At 36.5% G+C, this 24,048-nt stretch overlaps 1 protein-coding gene across 8 annotated transcripts in view; it reads right to left on the bottom strand.

The window, feature by feature from the left end:
- Window positions 1-24,048, bottom strand: part of UNC79 (unc-79 homolog, NALCN channel complex subunit) — a 283,506-nt gene that overhangs the window by 167,640 nt on the left and 91,818 nt on the right. For all 8 annotated transcript variants that reach the window (XM_061395152.1, XM_061395155.1, XM_061395153.1 and 5 more), the window contains one exon: window positions 4,626-4,690. In XM_061395152.1, the coding sequence (XP_061251136.1) occupies window positions 4,626-4,690 (65 nt within the window). The remainder of the gene's footprint in view (window positions 1-4,625; window positions 4,691-24,048) is intronic.

The raw sequence follows: 24,048 nt of genomic DNA, 5'->3' as shown, positions 1-24,048 counted from the left end.
AGACCTCATTCAGAAAATTGAGCATTAAATCTAACATTGAGTGATTCCCTTTTCTTACTCGGGAATCTAAAATCTAGATATCCAACTTTCACTTTCAGGTGTTGTTTTTTTTTTTTTTTTTTTGTCCACATATGATCTGTAGTTTGTTTAACTGTGCAGTATTCTGTTCAATTATTTACGGCTGTTTCCATTAGCCTAAGTACAAAGATGAAAAGTGTTAAAAGTGATCACTAGGATATTTCAAATACTTGGATGTTTTAAATCAAATGGACAAAATAGTCGATGACTAACTGGATTTTGTACTTTGCATCAGTCTAAATGTTTATGACTTTCCAAAGAAATTTTGAATTCTGTTCCTGCCCTTCAAGAAATAATCAATCCATGCTATAGCTAAGTATGTAGTTAACATGCCTAGGACACAAATTCTTCTAAAAGTTCACTCTGCCTTTTCTTTAGTTTTTGTTGCTTTTTTTTACCGATTTGAAGGGACAAGTGAACTGAACTTAGGGGTTTCAATGGTTGGGGAAGCAAGAGTTAGAATTTCTAAATTTAAATAATTATACCATGAAAATCTGTAAATTATATATTCCCTGGTGCTAAAGGCCCAGTGTGAAAATTTTCCTTAGTAAGATTCATGCTTCATTTGAATAACCACTTTTTGGCAAGTCAAATCAGGGACTGGCAAACTTTCTGCAAATGGCCAAAGGGTAAATGTTTCAGGTTTTGTGGGTCATATATTCTCTGTCACAACTACTCAACCCTGCTGTTGTAGCATAAAAGCAGCCAGAGACAATGAATAAGCAAATGAGCATAGCTGTGTTCCAATAAAACTTTATTTGCAAAAACAGGCCAAATTTGGCTGAGAGCCATAGCCATAGCCGTTGCTGACTCCTGTGTAAGGTAATTACCTGGGATCCAAATATTTCACAAGGTGATATTTCAAGTGGGACCAAGTAAAACCAAAAAGCAGAGTATGATATAATAGACTATATTTCCAACATACTTTCATTTTAGAATCTATCATAACTTTCGGCTCTTGTTCTTACTTTTTTGCAACCTATTGCAAAAAAAAAATAGATAATATTTTTCTATTTGGCAAATTATTATGTAACCAAGCTTCCCTGGTTACCGGCTCAGCTGGTAAAGAATCCACCTGCAATGTGAGAAATCTGGGTTTGATCCCTGGGTTGAGAATATCCCCTGGAGAAGAGAAAGGAAGATCCCCACTCCAGTATTCTGGCCTGGAGAATTCCATGGACTGTATAGTCCATGGGGTCACAAAGAGTCGGACATGACTGAACAACTTTCACTGTTATGTAACCAAGCAGGACCTGATGTGTCCAGAGACAGACACCTCCCCCAAGCTTCTGCTGTAGCTCCTCTCTGAAGTTACCCAGATAACAGTATCTGATGAACACTTTATAGATACTAAAACCACCACCAAATGGAAGAAATTTATTTGATGATCATGAGTATGTAGCCCCAGACATACTGTGCCTAAGGACTGATAATGTTAACCCCTGTGACACCACTGTGTTGCCTCACCTTCAACCAGTCGGAGAATTTTGCCCGAGCTGACCACAGACCACAGACCAACCTGAGACCGCCTCCGGCTCCCTCACCTCGCCTGGCCTTTGAAAATGCTTTGCTGTTTCAGCACTACCTGTCCCAGACTATTTGTACAGCACATTACAATAAATGCTGCACTTGCCTTCACCACAACCCGGTATCAGTAGTTTTATCTTTACAGCACGCAGGTGGGGCAACCCAAGCTTAGTTAGGTAACAATTACTGCCTAGTGTCATGCCTCTCTGTTATAGAGATACTGGGTTTTTTGTGAAGATAAACCCGTTTTCCCTGAGGTTTTCCCATGCACCCTATATGAACCTGTTCTTCAGTATAGTTAATTTACTGTCATTTCTACTGTGTCATTGATACTTCTGTTAGGTAAAGATGTTTTTTCATTCCACTCCCCCCAAAAAACTCCTAGGATGTTATAACTATAAATAGTTAATAGTGATTAGCTAGTTGACCTCTGACATGTTAAATGAATTAACATGACCCATAACTAGATTTGTGGCTAGTACTGTCAATCCCATTCTACTCTGAACAGATCAGTTTACAACCATATTAACATGTTCATATCTGACTGATCTGTTACATTTTAAAATAGATATTTTCTGTCTATAAATATAATACATGCCCAAGGCAGAGGCTTCAGAAAATGGAGACAAGGAAGGAAGAAAATCTAAACAGCTCATTAATCCGCCATCTCAATGCAGTTGCTAGCAACATTTTAATGAGCATTATCAGTTGGTTTTGACTGTGAATGTGAATATAAAATCTTTATACCTAATTTTTAAGCTAAATAGGCATCATACTGTATAATTTCATAATTTCCTTATCATTTAACATTACTCTATAAGCATCTGAATTTGGGGTACCTTGATCTACTGTCCTATGCTCACATCTCCATGTATTGGGGGAGCGCTCATATCATAAAGAAAGAGCAACCCTGAGCCAGACCTGTGGTAAAACCAGCCCCAGCACAGGAAGTGTCAGTAAGAATATTACCTCTCTGGGAAGTGTAGAGCAAAAATGCAAAAGGAAGTTCTTTAGGAAAACGGGGGTTGAGAAAGTAAACTTCTGGGGATGAGAAAAACTTCTTAGAACTAGATAGAGGTGGTGGTTGCATAATATTGTGAATGTGATAAATGCCACTGAACTGTCCACTTTAAAACAGTTAGTATTATGCTATGTGGATTTTACCCCCATTTAGAAAATGACAGAAGGTAGAATGGTCTGGCTTATTTTGGAGGACCGGCTATAGGGAGCAGCCTGTGAGAAAAGTGAAGCTGGTCCAGAGGAGAGGACTGGACTGTTTGCCTAGAAGAAAGGGAGAATTTCTAATTCATGATGATTTCTGTGGGAAGGAAGCCAAAAACCATTTCTAATCAGAATGCAGCCTGACATAAAATCAAGTAAAAATAACTGGAAAATTAGACAGATTTTCTGTTGATGTCTGGGTAAATCAAAAGAGAGCATTGTGACTCAGGCAGAAAGAAGAAAAGACAGATATAGAAACCAGGGGAAGCGTGAAAGTTTCATTATTGTGAAGACTTAAGCTGAACTCTGTGAATAACATTCGAACTCACCTGGTTTAGCTCAAAATGTCCTCACACCAGAAAGTACCTGTGAACCGCAAACGTCTACGGCCGTTCACGGAAGGGTGTACATAGTAGACTGGGAGAGGACTGTGCTGCCCTTGTTGGGTTACCCTCACCTGCTCTTTCTCAGCATGAAAGTGTTAGTTGCTCAGTCGTGTCCGACTCTTTGCAACCCCAGGGACTTTGGCCTGCCAGGTTCTCTGTCCATGGGATTCTCCAGGCAAGAATACTGGAGTGGGTTGCCATTCCCTTCTCCAGGGGATCTTCCCAACGCAGGACTCAAATCCAAGTCTCCTGCACTGCAGGCAGATTCTTTACCACACCAGGAAGCATAAATTCATCCAATTTGCTTTCATCAAAGGAAAAGATAAAGCATAATAACACAAAGATGTTCTTTGTTGGTAAAATATGTCTAGATGATAATGTGATGACTGGCACTCCTTCTCCACTTTTGGTATATGAAACATTTTATTTCATTTATATTTCTGTGGTTCCATTTGTACTTTTTCTATCTCATTTACCTTTTCTACTGTTTCTATAAAATGATAATATTATTTTTCTATCATTTGGTAATCTTCACAGTCTACCTATCTACCTGTCTATAGAACAAGCGGAGCAAACCCCAATGACAATAGGTTCTAAAAAGTAACTTGAACTTTAGTCACTTGGCCTAATTCCCACTTGTCGTAATAGAAAAATTAACCTTTGCAAATCCAGACATAGGTCTCTCTATCCAAGTGTTGTATCTGACAAATATACCATAAATAATTTTGTTAAGTGATGTGATCATTATTCTTAATATTCAACTTCAAAGATTCAGGGTCCTAACAGGACAGAACCAATCTGATGTGGTAGAAAAAGAATAAGGCTGAGAGTCCAGGTACCTGGTTCGGGCTGTGTGACCTTAGGAGAGTTACTTGACCTTTCTAAACCACTGTTCCCTTACTTCTACTGTAATTTTCTATGTGTTTGCTATCCAACAACCTCTCAGTCATTTCAACGAAAGTCGCATTTGTGAATTGAGCTCAGACTTCACAAATTTATCTATGTTTGTCCTATGACTTTGAATTCACATAATAATACACTAGGCCACTCATAATTTGTAGCAAACACATGAAAACAGGGCAAAGTACATCTCTTTGAGTCTATTAGCCCAAATAGAAACCAGTCAAGGACTATGTGTCTCACCAGGACTATTCTGGTAACTATGCCAGTTTCCGACGGCACTTGGCTATGAACTCAGAGACAAATTCGCAGACACCGCTATCCATTGCTCTGTCTTGAACCAACCCACCAACATACAGTCAGATCAAAGCAGAGTACACTAATCTGAGACTACCACAGAGAACAGGCTTCTGCTTTACAGAGAAGGATGCAATCTCCCTTTCATCTAAGAATTTGCTCCTGATAATTTGACCACTGACAATACAATATTGCCCCAGTCTAGTAAAACAGTACCTTCACAGCTGGTTTGTTAATTGCATTGTGGCATTCGATGTGCTGGCAGTGGATGGGGTTCCAAGCTGTAAGGCAAAGCATAGCTGATGAGTATTTCTCACTGAAAGTGTTTGTGCCCTGTAAAAATGAGTAAAAAAAAAATTTTTTTTCACTACTTTTCCTTTTCCTAAGTAGAACCACCACCAGGTTTTCTAAAATAATTATTTTTTTTTAATCTATGAAGTATTTTCTAATTTAGTAAAAACATCACAGCTCCATCCATTTTCCCATGGGGAAGATAAGCTAGTGGGTGCCATACCCAAAAACCATAATATTATTTCATGATGATATGCCTAGTAAATTTTTAGAAGTTTTTACATTTATGGCTTCACTTGATCCTCCAAACAACTCTGTGGGATAGATAAAGCAGATTATTAACCTCACTTTATGTGTAAGTTAAAATCTTAAAGGTTAGGTTCCTATGGTCACAGAGTTAGTAAGTGACAAGCTGCAACTAGAACATGTATCTCTTGGTTCTCAAAACCCTGTTCTTTTCCCTATAGCATCTAGGCCAAACAGCCTAGATTTTTGGCACCAAGAAGTTTTCAGATTCATAATAACTGCTATAAGTGGTTATGTCACCATTCCATTTCCCACCCCATCCCCATCAAATGTGGAGACTGAAAAGATGAGTTTCTTGCCCACATGCAATGCATCTCTTTCACATGTACTTGCTAAATCACTTTAGTCATGCCCAACTCTTTGCGACCCTATGGACCATAGCCCACCAGGTCCCTCTGTCTTATGGGATTCTCCAGGCAAGAATATGGAGTGGGTTGTCATGCCTTCCAGGGGATCTTCCCAACCCAGGGATTGAACTGACTTCCACACTTTACCCACAGTCTAAACCTCTGCTAATTTGTTAATACCCAACTCCTCAACACAGTATACACACAGAGTGAAGACAAGAACGAAGTGAACTGAGATAGATCAGAACGAGAATTACAATTACTTATCTTCATCCAGAATACTCCATAGCCCAAAGCACTTAGTTAATATTACACCATAAAAAAGTAATAGGATTATATGCTTGAAAGTAGGACATTTTTCTACATTGCCATATTTTAAACCTCAGATATACAGATGATACTACTCTAATGGTGGAAATCAATGAGGAACTAAAGAGCTTCTTGATGAAGGTAAAAGAGGAGAGTGAAAAATCTGGTTTAAAACTCAACATTCAGACAAGTAAGATCATGGCATCTGGTCCCATCACTTCATGGCAAAATAGATGGGGAAACAATGGAAACGGTGTCAGACTTTATTTTCTTGGGCTCCAAAATCACTGAAGATGGTGACTTCACCCATGCTCCTTGGAAGAAAACTATGACCAACCTAGACAGCATATTAAAAAGCAGAGACATTACTTTGCCAACAAAGGTCTATCTAGTCAAAGCTACGGTTTTTCCAGTAGTCGTGTATGGATGTGAGAGCTGGACTATAAAGAAAGCTGAGTACCAAAGAATTGATGCTTTTGAACTGTGGCATTGAAGAAGACTCTTGAGAGTCCCTTGGACTGCAAGGAGATCAAACCAGTCAGTCATAAAGGTAATCAGTCCTGAATATTCATTGGAAGGACTAATGTGGAAGCTGAAGCTGCAATACTTTGGCCACCTGATGTGAAGAACTGACTCATTAGAAAAGACCCTGATGCTGGGAAAGACTGAAGTCAGGAAAAGGGGACAGCAGAAGATGAGATGGTTGGATGGCATCACCGACTCAATGGACATGAGTTTGAGTAAGCCCCGGGAGTTGGTGATGGACAGGGAAGCCTGGCATGCTGCAGTCCATGGGTTTGCAAAGAGTTGGACACAACTGAGCAACTGAACTGAACTGAATGGCAGAAAGTGAAGAGGAACTAAAGAGCCTCTTGATGAGGGTGAAAGAGGAGAGTGAAAAAGCTGGCTTAAAACTCAACATTCAAAAAATAAGATCATGGCATCTGATCCCATCATTTCATGGAAAATAGATGGAGGAAAAGTGGAAACAGTGGCATATTTTATTTTCTTCAGCTCCAAAATCACTGCAGATGGTGACTGCAGCCATGAAATTAAAAGACTTGCTCCATGGAAGAAAAGCTATGGCAAACCTAGACAGTGTACTAAAATGCAGACACATCACTTTGCTGACAAAGTCTGTATAGGCAAAGCTATGGTTTTTCCAATAGTCACGTATGGATGTGAGAGTTGGACCATAAAGAAGGCTGAGCACTGAAGAATTGATACTTTCAAATTGTGGTACTGGAGAAGACTCTTGAGAGTCCCTTGGACAACAAGGAGATCAAACCAGTCAATCTTAAAGGAAATCAAAACCGAATATTCATTGGAAAAACTGATGCTGAAGCTGAAGCTCCAATACTTTGACCACATGATGTGAAGAGCCAATTCATTGAGAAAGACCCTGATGCTGGGAAAAACTGAGGGCAGGAGGAGAAGGGGGTGACAGAGGATGATATGTCTGGATGGCATCACCAACTCAATGGACATGAGTTTGAGCAACCTCTGGGTGATAGCAAAGGACAGAGAAGCCTGGCATGCCGCAGTCCATGGGGTTGCAAAGAGTTGGACACAACTTAACAACTGAAAAACAAAATATTTGATAAGAAATTAAAAGGATAGGAAGGAGAAAATGAAAGTGCACAGGGTTTTTATATTACATGTAAACTGCTAAGTCACTTCAGTCGTGTCCGACTCTGTGGGACCCCATAGACGACAGCCCACCAGGCTCCTCCGTCCCTGGGATTCTCTAGGCAAGAACACTGGAGTGGGTTGCCATTTCCTTCTCCAATGCATGAAAGTGAAAAGTGAAAGTGAAGTCGCTCAGTCTTGTCTGACTCAGCGACCCCATGGACTGCAGCCTACCAGGCTTCTCCATCCATGGGATTTTCCAGGCAAGAGTACTGGAGTGGGGTGCCATTGCCTTCTCCGACATGTAAACTAGTATAACATTATTTGAAGGTAGACTATGAAGTTAAAGGTGCATATTGCAATTGAAGAATTGTAGAGTAATTCTTTTTTTAAAAAAGCTGTAGCTAACAATTCAAAGAGAGAAAAATGGAACGGTAAAAACTAATCCAAAAGAAGGCAAGGTATCCAAAAGGAACAAAGAATAGATGTCGCAAATAGAAAACTAGCACAAGATAATAGACATAAGCCTAATAATATCTGTAATTACTTTAAGTATAAATGGCCTAAACAATAAACACATTAAAAGACAAAGATTGCCAAATAGGATTTGAATTTCTCAAAAAGCATGACCCAAATATATGCTGCCTAAGAGAATCACACTTGAAATATAAAAAGAGATAAGTTAAAAGTAGTTGAAGCAAAAAATATATATATATATTGAACAGCAACTATACAGCAACAAAAAAATGTTAATTCAATTAAAGTTGTTAATTAGCTAGTGAAAAAACAAAAAGAATTCTGAGGTATCATAGAAATAGTAACTGCAAGATGCAACTGCCACCCCTGAGTTTGAAGGAATAAGGAATTAAGAAAAAAAAAAGAAAGAAAGAAAAAAGTAGATGAGAGAAAAATTGTTATGATTCAAATGCTAATCATAATAAAGCTGGAATGTCTATATAAATATCAGACAAGTAGACTCCAAGACAAAGAATATTACTGGGAGCAAAGAAGGATATTTCAGAATGATGAAAATGTCAATTCATCAAGATAACAAAACAACCATAAAAATGAGTGTATCTAATGACAGAGTTTCAAATTATATAAAGCAAAACTGACAGAACTTAGAGGAGAAATAAGTCCATAATTAGTGTTGTAAATTTCAACAATCCTCTCTCAGTAATTCACATAACAAGCAGACCAAAAAAATCAATAAAAATAGAAGACTTGAACAACATTCTCAACAACCTGACTTAATGGATAATGATAGAATTCTCCACTCAACAACTGGAACAGACACAGTGTCTAGGAGATATGTACTAAGGGCACAGGCAGCATTTACTAAGACAGTATTCACATCCATAAAGTAAGCCTCAACAATTTAAATGGAGTGATAGAATAAACTATGTTCTCTGATCTCAATAGAATTAAACTAGAAATAAATAACAAAAAGATATCTAGAATATAACCAAATATTTGTACATTTAAAAAAGCTTACTTCTAATCAATCCATATATCAAAGAGAAATTACAAGGAATATTAGAAAATATTCGTTTCTGAAATACAATGAAACCACAGCATTTTGAATTTGTAGGCTGCAATTAAAACAATGCTTAAAGGGAAATTTTTACCTTTAAATTCTTGCACTGAAAAATTTTAAATGTCCAAAATAAACAATTGATACTTTAATAATATACAAAAAGAACAAATTCAATCCAATGTTAGTAGAAGGAAGAAAATAATAAAGATAGAAGTACATATCAATAAGACTGAGAACAAAAAACCAACAGAAAATCATAAAACAAATGCTGTGGGGTTTTTTTGGAAAGTTCAATAAAATTGATAAGCTCCTAGGTAGACTGATGAATTAAGAAATATAAAGAAGCAAACTATCAATGTTAGGAATGAAAGGTAGGACATCACTGCAGATACTAGACACATGCCAATAAATTACGTAAGTTGGATGAAATGCTCACATTCAACAAAAAGCACAGTTACGAAATTACAAAATTCAACTCAATAAAAAGTAGAGTTAAATGCCCCATTCTATTCAATTGAATTCATAATGTTAAACTTGCCCACAAAGAAAACCACAAGACCAGATGGATTTACCAGATGGATTCACTATTAACTATTAAAGGAATAAATAATACAAATCTTACATAAACTCAGAAAATAAAAGAGGAAACAATTTCCAACTTACTTTATGAAGCCAGCATTACTGTGTAAACAAAACTAGATGAAAACATTACAACAAAAGAAAAGTAGATCAATATCCCTCATAAATGTAGGAGCAAGAACACTTAGCAAAAAAATCAGCAATTATGTCTGGCAGGATAATATAGCTGAAAAGTGGAACGTATCCCAGGAATGCAAGGTTGGCTTAACGCTGCAAAGTAAATCAATGTAATTCACCTTATTAATGGAATTAAGTAGGGAAGTCATATGATCATTTAATAGAAGAAATCACATTTGACAAAAACTAACATTCATTCACAATAAAAATTCTCAACAAACTACGAATAGATGGGGACTTCCTCAACATGATAAAAAACATCTGTGAAAAACCTACAGCTAACATCATGTTTAACAGTGAAAGCTTGAACACTTTCCTGCCACAAATGAAGGGGAAAAACAAAGAAATCCATGCTCAGCACTTCTATTCAATACTAAACTGGAGATAAGAGCCAGTGTAACGCGAAAAAGAAAATAAGGAAGTAGGGAAAGAAAGGAAGGAAGGGAAAGAGAGAGAAGAAGGGAACCAGGCAGGTAGGCAGGCAGGCAAACATACAAATTAGAAACAAACAAACAAAAAAATCTTTATTTGCAAGAAAACAAATAATATATACAGAAAAAATCTTAAGAAACTTAGAAATAAGATACAAAAAATAAGTGAATTTAGCAAGATTGAAGAATGTAAAGTCAATACACAAAAGTAAATTATGTCTCTATATAATGGCAATAAACAAGTAGAATATTAAATTTTAAAATACTACTTACAATAGCACCCAAAATATAACATATTGAGGAATACCTTTAACAAAATATCAGTAGGACCTGTACACTGAAAACTAGTAAATATTGCTGAAAGAAACTAAATATTTCTTTATTTATTTAAATTTTTTATTTAATTTAATTTATTCACCTAAATAAATGGCCAGAATTGCCACATTTATGAATCAGAAGACTCAATACTGAGTCAATTCTCCCCCAGATTAAACAACATATTCAATGTAATCCCAGTCAAACCAGATTGCTTTGTAGAAATTGACAAACTGAGAGTAATATTTCTATTAAAATGTAAAGGTCCTATAATAGTCAAAACGATTTTGAAAAGGAACAAATCTAGAGGATTTAAACTACATAATTTCAAGATTTACTATAAAACTACATTAGTCAAGATAGTGTGATAATGGTGTGAAGATAAACAATGAAATAGATTCATGCATATTAGTTTTTAACAAAATTAGTTTTTAACAAAATAGTCACCGCAATCCAATATGGAAAGAGTAAGTTTTTCAATAAATTGAACTGAAACAAAAAAGTCAACCCTTATGTCCCACCATATACAAAAATTAATTCCAAATGGGTCATGTACTTAAATATAAAGGCTTTAACTATAAAGCTTCTAGAATAAAACATTGGAGAATTTCCTTATAACCTTAAGGGAGACTAAAGAAAAACTATAAAAGAAAAATCAATAAATTGAAATTTATTAAATTGAAAATTTTCCTCTTTGAAATACCTGAAAAGGAAATCCCCTGACTGAAAGACCACATCCATAATATATATATATCTGAAAAAAGTCTTCTATTTTGAACATCTAATAGACTGGAAATCCAATTTTAAAATGAACAAAAGATTTCAGTGAGAACATTACAAAAATATATACAAATGGCCATAAGCACCAATGAACAATAAGATGTTCATTATCACTAGTCATCAGAAAAATGAAACAACAATTTGTTATTACCACCTGGCTATCAGAATGTCTAACATCAAAAAGACCAACAATCCCAAGTATTGGTAACAATATAGCATTAGAACTCTCAATATACTTCTGGAGGGAGTTTGCTGCTGCTAAGTCGCTTCAGTCGTGTCCGACTCTGTGCGACCCCATAGATGGCAGGCCACCAGGCTCCCCCGTCCCTGGGATTCTCCAGGCAAGAATACTGGAGTGGGTTGCCATGTCCTCCTCCAATAAAATGGTACAATCACTTCTGAAAAACGATTTGGACTTTTCTTATAAAATTAAATATATACTTACCAAACAATCCAGTGTTTTCACTGTTCAGTATTTATCAAGAGAAATAAATGTGTATCTTCATAAAAAATACTTTTTTATGTGAATGTTTATAGCTTTACTCATAATAGGTAAAAGTGTTCATCAAGAAACCAATGGATAAACTGTGATATAGCCATACAATGCATTACTATCAATATTTTGTAAAATGAATTACTGATATACCAACATGAATAAACTTTAAAAACATTGTGCTTCTCCCAAATCTCCCCACCCTCTCCCTCTCCCACAGAGTCCATAAGACTGCATTGAAACATGTATAATATCATGTATGAAACGAGTCGCCAGTCCAGGTTCGATGCACGATACTGGATGCTTGGGGCTGGTGCACTGGGACGAACCAGAGGGAGGGTATGGGGAGGGAGGTGGGAGGAGGGTTCAGGATGGGGAACACATGTATACCTGTGGCGGATTCATTTCAATATTTGGCAAAACTAATACAATATTGTAAAGTTTAAAAATAAAATAAAATAAATAAAATAAATAAAAATAAAATTAAAAAAAATAAAATAAAAACATTGTGCTAAATGAAATAAGCAGACACAAAAATAGTATATACTATGTGATTCCATTCATATGAAATCCTAGGACAGGCAAAACTAGTATACAATGACAGAATGCAGATCAGTGGTTGTCTATGGTGAACTTACTGAAAAGAAAGCTGGAGATATTCTGGGGATGATGGAAATGTTCTGTGTGTTGATTATAGCTTTGGTTACATTAGTATATACACTTGTCAAAAGTTATCAAACTATGCTTAAAATGTGTTATTTTACTGAAGGAAAATTATAACTCAATAAAATTGTTTTTAAGAAATGAAGGATCAATCAAATGTATACTTCAAAGGAAAAGAAGCAGCATACTGAAACATGAGAGAAAACATTTATCTGAGCATCATCTAGTCATTGAATCAAATTAGGAAAGTGTGTGGCATCTCGAACATGAAGCAAGAACATAAAAGCTCTATAAAAACAGGAATAGAAAGTCAAAATAATTTGCATGAAATATTCCCTTTGTATCTCTAATTTTCTTGAAGATATCTCTAGTCTTTCCCATTCTATTTTTTCCCTTTATTTCTTTGCGTTGTTCACTTAGGAAGGCTGTCTTCCTAAGGATACTAAGGATACTAACAGAATGAAACAAAAACCTATTTAGATAAAAGATATGATAAATGTAATTAAACTAAAAATGAAATAGCAAAATTAGAAACACTCATTCAATGCAATAAATAGTGCTCAGTTAGGGTAAAAGTCACTCCAGTACTCTGGCCTGGAAATTCCCATGGACGGAGGAGCCTGCTAGGCTATAGTCCTTGGGGCCGCTAAGAGTCAGACATGACTGAGCGACTTCACTTTCACTTTTCACTTTCATACATTGGAGAAGGAAATGGCAACCCACTCCAGTGTTCTTGCCTGGAGAATCCCAGGCACAAAGGAGCCTGGTGGGCTTCCGTCTATGGGGTCACACAGAGTCAAACACAACTGACGCGACTTAGCAGCAACAGCAGCAGGGTAAAAGTCAACTAGGTTATAAAGAAAATTAACCTAAGAAGCTATACCAACCTATGCATTCAGCAAAAACAAGACCTGTAGCTTAGATCAAGAGCTCCTTATTGCAAACTTCAGACTTAAATTGAAGAAAGCAGGGAAAAATCACTAGGCCATTCAGGTATGACCTAAATCAAATCCTTTATGATTATACAGCGGAAGTGACAGATTCAAGATCTGATAGACAGAGTGCATGAAGAACAATGGAGGTCTGTAACATTGTACAGGAGGCAGTGATCAAAACTAACCCCAAGAAAAAGAAATGCAAAAAGGCAAAACGGTTGTTTGTGGAGGCTTTACAGATTGCTGAGAAAAAAAGAGAAACAAAAAGCAGAGAGGGAAAGATACACCCATCTGAATGCAGAGTTCCAAAGAATAGCAAGGAGAGATAAGACAGCCTTCCTAAGTGAACAATGCAAAGAAATAAAGGGAAAAAACAGAATGGGAAAGACTAGAGATGTCTTCAAGAAAATTAGAGATACAAAGGGAATATTTCATGCAAAGATGGGCACAATAAAGGACAGAAACAGTAAGGACCTAAAATAAGCAAATGAGATTAAGAAGACGTAGCAAAAATACACAGAAGAAATGCACCAGAAAAAAGGTCTTAATAACCTAGACAGCCACAATGGTGTGGTCACTCACCTAGAGCCAGACATCCTGGGGTGTGAAGTCAAGTGGGCCTTAAGAAGCATTACTATGAACAAAGCTAGTAGAGGTGATGGAATTCCAGCTGAACTATTTCAGATCCTAAGAGATGATGCTGTGAAACTGCTGCAGTCAATATGCCAGCAAATTTGGAAAAGTCAGCAGTGGCCACAGGACTGGAAAAGGTCAGTTTTCATTCCAATCCCAAAGAAAGGCAATGCCAGAGAATGTTCAAACTACCATACAATTGTGCTCATTTCACATACTAGCAAGGTAATGCTCAGAATCCTTCAAACTAGGCTTCAACAGTGTGTGAACTGAGAAATTCCAGATGTACAAGCTGGATTTAGAAAACGCAGAGGAATCAGGAATCAAATTGCAGACATCCACTGGATCATAGAAAAAGCAAGGGAACTCCAGAAAAACATCTATTCTGCTTCACTGACTACGCTATAACTTTTGACTCTGTGGATCACAGCAAACTGTGAAAAATTCTGAAAACGATGGGAATACCAGACCACCCTACCTGCCTCCTAAGAGACCTGTAAGCAGGTCAAGAAGCAACAGTTAGAACCTACATGGAACAGCAGACTGGTTCAAAATTGGGATAAGAGTATGTCAAGGCTGTATGTTATCACTTTGCTTATTTAACTTATATGCAGAGTACATCATGCAAAATGCTGGGCTGGATGAATCACAAGCTAGAATTAAGATTGCCAGGTGACATATCAATAACCTCAAAAATACAGATGACACCACTCTAATGGGAGAAAGCAAGGGGGAACTAAAGAGCCTCTTGATGAAGATAAATGAGGAGAATGAAAAACATGGCTTAAAACACAATATTTAAAAAACTAAGATCATGCCATCCGGTCCCCTCACTTCATGGCGAATAGATGGGGATAAAATGGAAACAGTGACAGGCTTTATTTTCTTGGGCTCAACAGTCACTGCAGATGGTGACTGAGCAATGAAATTAAAAGATGCTTGCTCCTTGGGAAAAAAGCTATGACAAATTAATTTAAAAATATTTATATAGCAATATTTTTAAAAAGCTATTTTTTAAAAAGATAGATAAGGCTCCATGAATTAAGAACAACAAAAGTAACTCCTCTAACAGACAAAATCACTGGTTTAAGTCTTATCTTCAATAACTGTGAATGCCAGAAAACAGTGAAGTAATTTTTACATATCTTTCACAGTGAAGCAGAGGTTTTTTTTTTTCATGATGAAATAGAAAGACTCTTAAATATACCTGACCTTGAATATATATATACATTCCACCACTGAAAGTAATACAGAAAAAAAAATTCTGAGTTCTATTTCCCCAGAAATGATAGACAATTTAAGCCAACTCTCCTACTAAGAATACTTAGAAAACCAGACACAGTTAAATGCAAAAACAAATGAACCCAGAGAATTTTATGGGAGAATTGTGGGGCCACGATCCAAAAGAAGAAGGGATTGCCAAAAGGTGGACCTGGCATCTGAGTCCACTCTTTCTCCTTTGCCTATTTCTCTTTCTGCCAATTCTGCAACATGAGCCAATTTCAACAGACTCTCTGACACAAGAGAACTAAATTTGGAACTAGTTGACCACCAAAGAATGGGAAACCTAAAAATCACCCTGGGCTGTGGGTAGAGGTCCCAAAAGGTCACACCATAGTAGTAAAAGGGAAACAGAAATAGACCAGCCCTCACAGGGACTGAAGATCAGCTTCAAATTATCTCAAGAATTTACTGTAGATTTTTTTTTTTTTTAGCTTCATTAAAGTGACCTGGGTTACCAATGTCTACAGTTTCCTTCCAGAAGCAAACATAAATACTTTCTGAAGAAATACAATTTAATCCTAAACCTCAAATTAACTCTATAGTTTTTCTATCTAATATCTTGCACACAATTATTTTTTTAAGAACAAAAAATAAAAAGGTAAGAAAGCAAAAGAAATTCAACAGAATCAGAGCCTCCAGAGATCTAGAATACTGAGTTATCAGAAATAGACTTTAAAATAAATATGCTTAATATATGCTATAAAGAAAGACAAATTAGAGATTATAATCAAATAATTGGAACTTTTAAAGCACCAAATGAAAATTGTAGAACTTAAAAACATAATTAACAAAATGAAGACTACATTTGGGAAGCTAAACAACTAATGAGGAGGAAGAAATATCAGACAAAGAGATTCCAAATGAAGCATAGAAAGATGAAATAGGAAAGGAGAATGCAAGAAATATCCATAGACGACATGGGAGAGAAGACCTAACATATGCGTCATTGAAATTCCAGAAAGAAAGATGAGAATATGGTATAAGCCATTGTTGAAGAAATAAGGAAACTTCCAATTACAACCATGATATTTTAATAATATATGGACTTATCCTTCAACTGCAAAAAAAAAAAAAAAATGTATAAAGCAACTCATTTCTGACACTGGGTATAGATTTTAACACAAGATTGCAATCTTTTGAAAAAGGAAGAGCACACAAATTAAGTTCTACATTCACTTTGGTTTTCTGCCTGGGAATATTCCCAGACTGTAGCAAAAAGAAGTGGAGCCCAATAAGTAATTAGCATTTTCGGTGAGTAGAGGAAACATCACAGTGAAGAATTGCTAAGGCAACTGGAAATTGAGTAAAGTAAGAACAACAGGGAGTGCCAGAGAACAGGTCCCATAAATCTGTGTAAGGATGCTCCTCAGGTCCTTGGCTTAATCCTAAACTTCATGGGCTCACAGAAAAGCTCTACAAGGACTAGCAGAGAACACAAGCTTAATGGCTTAATGGCTAAAAGCTGAACAGTGATTTTACAGGTCACATACTGCTAGAGATGCACTGTATTTCCAATATAGCCAGAGTAGGTAACTTTGGTGAACACACCATGAATTTAGGAGCCCGCAGATAGGTCACTACTAAAAAAGTAAAAGCCAATATCTCTAATGAATATAGATATAAAAATTCTCAATAAAATACCAGCAAACTGAATTCAGCAGCACATGAAAAGGATCATTTACAAAGGTCACGTGGGATTTATCACTAGGATGAAAAAATAGTTCAACAAACACAAATCAATAAATATGATACATTGCATTAGCAGAGTGAAAGAAAAAATCATATGATTACCTCAACGGAAGCAGAAAAAGCATATGACAAAATTCAATATCCGTTCTTGATTTTAAAAATCTTAACATATCAGGCATAGCAGGAAAATATCTCATCATTAATAAAGAACATATATATCAAGTCCACAGCTAACATCATACTCCATGGTGGAAGGTTGAAAGCTTTTCGTCTAAGTTCAGGATCAAGACAAAGTACCCACTCTCACCACCCCTATTCAACATAGTACTGAAAGTTCCAGCTACAGCAATTAGGCAAGAAAAATAAATAAAAGGTATGAGAATTGGAAAGGAAGATGTAAGCTTGTTTCTATTTCCAGATGACATTATAATATAAACAGAAAATCCTGAAGACACAAGAAAACTTACATCTCATCAATGAATTCTGTTAAGTTGAAAGATACAAAATACAGATACAAAAATTAGTAGTATTTCTGTACACTAACAATGCATTTTGTGAAAAAGAAATAAACCAACTGCATTTACAATAGCATCAAAAATTATAAAATACTTAGGAATAAACTTAACCAAGCAAGTGAAAGACCTCTATCTAGTCTGAAAACTATAAGACATTGTTGAAAGAAATCAAAGAAAACATAAATAAATGGAAAGGTATCCCATGTTAATGAAGAGGAAGAGTTAATAGTGTTAAAATTTCAATACTACCAAAATCCATCCATAGATTCAATGCAATTCCTATCAATATTAAAATTACATATTTTATAGATGTAAAAAACACTCTTAAGATTTATAAGCAACCACAAAAGACCTCAAATAGTCGTAGAAATTCTGAGAAAGAACAAAGCATGAGGCATCACATTCCTTGATTTGAAGCTATACTTTTAAGCTATAATAATCAAAATAGTATGATACCAACATAGAAACAGATCTACAACCAATGGAACAGAACTGAAAGCCGAAAACTAAACCCAAGCATATACAGTCAATTAGGATTTGACAAGGGAGCCAGGAATCTCAATGGAGAAAAGACAATCTCTTCAGTAACTGGATATTCACATGTTAAAAAAAAAAAAAACTGGACCCCTATCTTGTATTACAAAAAATTAAGTCAAAATGAACTAAAGACTTAAATGTAAGTCATGAAAACATAAGAATAAAGCTCCTTCACATGTGTTTGATTATCATTTTTTTAATATGACACCTAAGCATAAACAACAAAATCAAAAATAAGTAAGTGGGACTACACCAAACTGAAAAGCTTTTACATAGCCAAAGAAACCAACAAAGTGAAAAGCAACCTATGGAAGGCAATAAATATTTCTAAAACATACATGCAATAAGTAGTTAACATCCAAAATATATAAAGAATTCATACAGCTCCATAGCAAAGAAAAAGAAGAAAACAGTATAAAAATAAGCAAAGGACCTAAATAGATATTTTCCAAAGAAGATATGCAAAAAGCCAACAGGTACATGAAAAGATTCTCAACACCACTAGTCATTAGGGAAATGCAAATTAAAAACCACAATGAAATACTACCTCACACTTGTTAGAATGGCCATCATCCAAAAGAAAAGAGATAAGAAATGCAGAAACTTTCTGTACTATTGTAAATTAGCACAGCCATTATGTAAAACAGTAAAAGGAATACTCAAAAAGTTAAAAATAGAACTACCACTTCCACTTCTGGAAATATGTCCAAAGGAAATGAAAATAGTAACTTGAAAGGATATCTGCACCCCCATGCTCACAGTACCATTACTTATGATAACCAGGACATGTGAGCAATGTAAGAGTCCATCAACGGATAAAAGTTGTGACTTCAAATTTCCAGTTAAAAGATAAATAATTATTAGGAGTTGAGGTACAACATGAAGATTACAACTAACACAGCTGTATGATATATAGGAAAGTTATTAAGAGAGTAAATCCTGAGTTCTCACCACATGGAGAAAATTTTTTTCCTTTTTCTTCTTTGTGTTGATATATGGGATGATGGGGACCAGACTTATTGCAGTAATAATTTCACAATGTATGCAAATCAAATCATCAGGCTGTACACCATAAACTTATATAGTGACATATGTTATTTCTCAATAAAACTGGAAAAAAAGGAAAATTTCAATCAAATATAAAAAAAATGAAAACTTTTTCAAAAGAAATAAAAGAGGGGCAGCTTAATCTTCAAAACAGCAACAACTTGGCATGAAACTAGAAACCAACCACAGAAAGAGAAATGAAGGAAAAAACAACTCAGTTCAGTTCAGTTCAGTCGCTCAGTCAACTCTTTGCAAACCCATGGATGCAGCAAGCCAGGGTTCCTTGTCCATCACCAACTCTCGGAGCTTGCTCAAACTCATGTCCACTGAGTTGGTGATGCCATCCAACCATCTCATCCCCTGTTGTCCCCTTCTCCTCCTGCCTTCAATCTTTCCCAAAATCAGGGTCTTTTCCAATCAGTCAGTTCTTCACATCAGGTGGCCAAAATATTGCAGCTTCAGCTTTAGCATCAGTCCTTCCAATGAATTTTCAGGACTGATTTCCTTTAAGATTGACCGGTTTGATCTTGCAGTCCAGGGGACTCTCAAGAGTCTTCTCCAACACCACAGTTCAAAAGCATCAGTTCTTCGGTGCTCAGCTTTCGTTATAGTCCAACTCTCACATCCATACATGACTACTGGAAAAACCATAGCTTTGACTGGATGCAAAGTTGTTGGCAAAGTAACGTGTCTCCTTTTAATACACTGTCCGGGTTTGTCATAGCTTTTCTTCCAAAGAGCAAGCATCTTTTAATTTCATGGTTGCAGTCACCATCTATAATGATTTTGGAGCCCAAAAAAATTAAGTCTGTCACTGTTTCCATTGTTTCCCCATCTATTTTGCCATGAAGTGATGGGACCAGATGCCATGATCTTCGTTTTTTGAATGTTTAGTTTTAAGCCAGGTTTTTCACTCTCCTCTTTCACTTTCATCAAGAGGCTCTTTAGGTCCTCTTTGCTTTCTACCATAAGGGTGGTGTCATCTGCATATCTGAGGTTATTGATATTTCTCCCAACAATCTTGATTCCAGCTTCTGCTCCATCCAGCTCGGCATTTCCCATGATATACTGAGACCAGTGCGATTTGATCACAGAACTTCCACAGGACTGGGGAAATAGACTCTTAGAAGGCACAAACAAAACCTTGTGCACACCAGGAGCCAGGAGAAAGAACTGATCCAGACTTGCCTGTGAGTGTCCAGGAGTCTTGGGTGGAGGAGTGGGTCAACAGTGGCCTGCGGCACAGTCAGGGCACTGAATACAACAGTGCCTGCACAAGTCCTTCTGAAGGAGGTCGCCATTACCTTCATTACCCCTACCATAGTTGGCCTCAGGCCAAACAACAGGGAGGGAACACAGCCCCACCCATCAAATGAAAATTGGACTAAAGATTTACTGAGCATGGCTCTGCCCATCAGAACAAGACCCAGTTTCCCCCACAGTCAGTCTCTCCCATCAGGAAGCTTCCATAAGACTCTTATCCTTATCCATCAGAGTGAAAATCACAATCACAGAAAACCAACCAAACTGATCACATGGATCACAGCCTTGTCTAACTCAATGAAACTATGAGCCATGCCATGTAGGGCCACCCAAGATGGACAGGTCATGGTGGAGAGTTCTGACAAAACGGGGTCCACTGGAGAAGGGAATAGCAAACTTCAGTATTCTTGCCTTGAGAACCCCATGAACAGTATGAAAAGGCAAAAAATGATTACATGGAGACTAAACAATCTGCTACTCAAAAACCAGTGAGTCAACTATGAAATCAAAGAGGAAATTTAAAAATGCCTGAGGAAAACAACAATGAAAACTGAAACATATGAAATCAGTTCAGTCCAGTTCAGTCGCTCAGTTGTGTCCGACTCTTTGCGACCCCATGAAATAGATGGGATACAACAAAAGAATATATATATATATATAACTGAATCACTTTGTTGCACAGTAAAAATTAACAGAACATAGTCAATTGATTATACTTCAATCAATTTTTAAAAGTCAATAAAATAAATATTAAACTTAAGAAGAAAAATCTATGGGATGCAGCAAAAGCAGTCCTAAGAGGGAATTTCATAGTGCTATAGCCCTTTCTCAAAAAAAAAAAAAGAAAACAAGAAAAATCCTGAATAAACAATCTAAAATACCACCTAAAAAAATTAAAAGAAGAACAAACAAAACCTGAAGTAAGCAGAAGAAAGGAAATAATAAGGATCAGAGAGGAAATAAAGAGATATTTAAAAATAGAAAAAAATCAAAGAGCTAGTTTTTTGAAAGTATAAACAAAATCAAAAAACCCTCTGGCAAGGCTCACCAAGAAGAAAAGAAAGAGGACTCAACTAAACAAAATAAGAAATGAAAGAGGAGAAATAATAACCAATTGCACAGAAATACACACAAAAAAAATCGAGAAAACACTATGAACACTTTTATGCCAATAACAGACAACCCAGATGAAATGGACAAGTTTCTAAAAACACATAGCCTGCCAAAACTGAATCAAGAAGAAATATAATTTGAATAAACACCACCAGAAGTAAAACAGAATCCATAATTTTAGAAAAAAACTCCCTGCAAACAAAAGTCCAGGATGAGGTGGTTTCACTGGGGAATTCTATCAAACATACAAAGAACTATACCTATCCTTCTCAAACTCTCAAAAGACTGAAGAGGAGGGAACACTCCCAAAGTCACTCTATGAAGCCAAAACCAAGGACACTACAAAAAAAGAAAATTATAGGCCAATATCTTTGATGAATATAGATGCAAAAATCCTCAACAAAATATTAGCAAACTGAATGCAAGAACACATAAAAAGGATTATACACCATTATCAAGTTGGAGTCATTCCAGGGTCTCAAGGGTGGTTCAGCACTTTCAAGGCAATCAATGTGATACATCACATTGACAAAAGAAAAACAGCACATGATTATTGCAATAGACGCAGAATCTGCATTTGATAAAGTTCAACTTCCATTCATGATAAAACCTGTTCCCAAAGTGAGTATAGAGAGAACATATCTCAACATAATAAAAGTCACTTATGACAAATCCACAGCCATAATACTCATCGGTAACAAGCTAAAAGACTTCTCCCTAAATTCTGAAACAAGACAAGAATGCTCTCTCTCATCACTTTTATTTGACATAGTATTTAAATTTCTAGCCACAGCAATCAGACAAGAGAAAAGTAAAAGGTATCCAAATCAGAAGGGAAGAGGTAAAATTGTCTCATATACATATGACATGATATTCTATAAAGAAAACCCTAAAAACTCCACATAAAAACTATTAGAACTGAAAAATTCAGCAAGACCGCAGGATACATGATTATTATACAGAAAGTTTTTGCCTTTCTTTACATTAACAATGAACTATCAGAAGGAGAAAGTAAAAAAAAAAAAAAATTAAATCACATTTTAAAAAATAGCTAGGAATAAACCTAACCAAGCAGGTTTATTTTTTATTTATTTGGGATTTACTTCCAATCCCAAAGAAAGGCAATGTCAAAGAATGCTCAAACTACTGCACAATTGCACTCATCTCACACGCTAGTAAAGTAATGCTCAAAATTCTCCAAGCCAGGCTTCAGCAATACATGAACCATGAACTTCCAGGTGTTCAAGCTGGTTTTAGAAAAGGCAGAGGAACCAGAGATCAAATTGTCAACATCCGCTGGATCATGGAAAAAGCAAGAGAGTTTCAGAAAAACGTCTATATCTGCTTTTTTGACTATGCCAAAGCCTTTGACTGTGTGGATCACAATAAACTGTGGAAAATTCTTCAAGAGATGGGAATACCAGACCACCTGACCTGCCTCTTGAGAAACTTATATGTAGGTCAGGAAGCAACAGTTAGAACTGGACATGGAACAACAGACTGGTTCCAAACAGGAAAAGGAGTATGTCAAGGCTGTATATTGTCACCCTGCTTATTTAACTTATATGCAGAGTACATCATGAGAAACTCTGGGCTGGAAGAAGCACAAGCTGGAATCAAGATTTCTGGGAGAAATATCAATAACCTCAGATATGCCAATGACACCACCCTTATGGCAGAAAGTGAAGAGGAACTAAAAAGCCTCTTGATGAAAGTGAAAGAGGAGACCGAAAAAGTTGGCTTAAAGCTCAACATTCAGAAAACGAAGATCATGGCATCCGGTCCCATCACTTCATGGGAAATAGATGGGGAAACAGTGTCAGACTTTATTTTCTTGGGCTCCATAATCACTGCAGATGGTGATTGCAGCCATGAGATTAACAGACACTTACTCCTTGGAAGGAGTAACCTAGATAGGACCAACCTAGGTAGCATATTGAAAAGCAGAGACATTACTTTGCCAACAAAGGTCCGTCTAGTCAAGGCTATGGTTTTTCCTGTAGTCATGTATGGATGTGAGTTGGACTGTGATGAAAGCTGAGTGCCGAAGAATTGATGCTTTTGAACTGTGGTGTTGGAGAAGACTCTTGAGAGTCCCTTGGACTGCAAGGAGATCCAACCAGTCCATTCTAAAGGAGATCAGTCCTGGGTGTTCTTTGGAAGGAATGATGCTAAAGCTGAAACTCGAATACTTTGGCCACCTCGTGCGCAGAGTTGACTCATTGGAAAAGACTCTGATGCTGGGAGGGATTGGGGGCAGGAGGAGAAGGGGACGACAAAGGATGAGATGGCTGGATGGCATCACTGACTCGATGGACATGAGTCTCAGTGAACTCCGGGAGTTGGTGATGAACAGGGAGGCCTGGCATGCTGCGATTCATGGGGTTGCAAAAAGTCGGACATGACTGAGTGACTGAACTGAACTGAAGCAGGTTTAAGATGTATACACTGAGAACTATAAAACATTGATAAAGGAAACTGAAGATGATTTAAGGAAATGGAAAGATATCCCATGCTCTTGAATTGGAAGAATTAATGCAGTTAAAATGGCCACACTACCCCAAACAATTTACAGATATAATGTGAATCCTATCAAATTACTCATGACTTTTTTCACAGAACTAGAACAAATAATCCTAAAATTTATACAGAACCACAAAAGACCCAGAATTGCCAAAGTAATCCTGAGGAAAGAGAACAAAGCTGGAGGTATAACACTTTCAGACTTCAGACAATACTACAAAGTGACATTAATCAAAACAGCAT

The sequence above is a fragment of the Bos javanicus genome, chromosome 21 (genome assembly GCF_032452875.1).
Source record: "Bos javanicus breed banteng chromosome 21, ARS-OSU_banteng_1.0, whole genome shotgun sequence".
Taxonomy (NCBI): Eukaryota; Metazoa; Chordata; class Mammalia; order Artiodactyla; family Bovidae; genus Bos; species Bos javanicus.
Note: the sequence above shows the minus strand (reverse complement) of the source record. Positions and strands in the feature narration are given on the sequence as shown.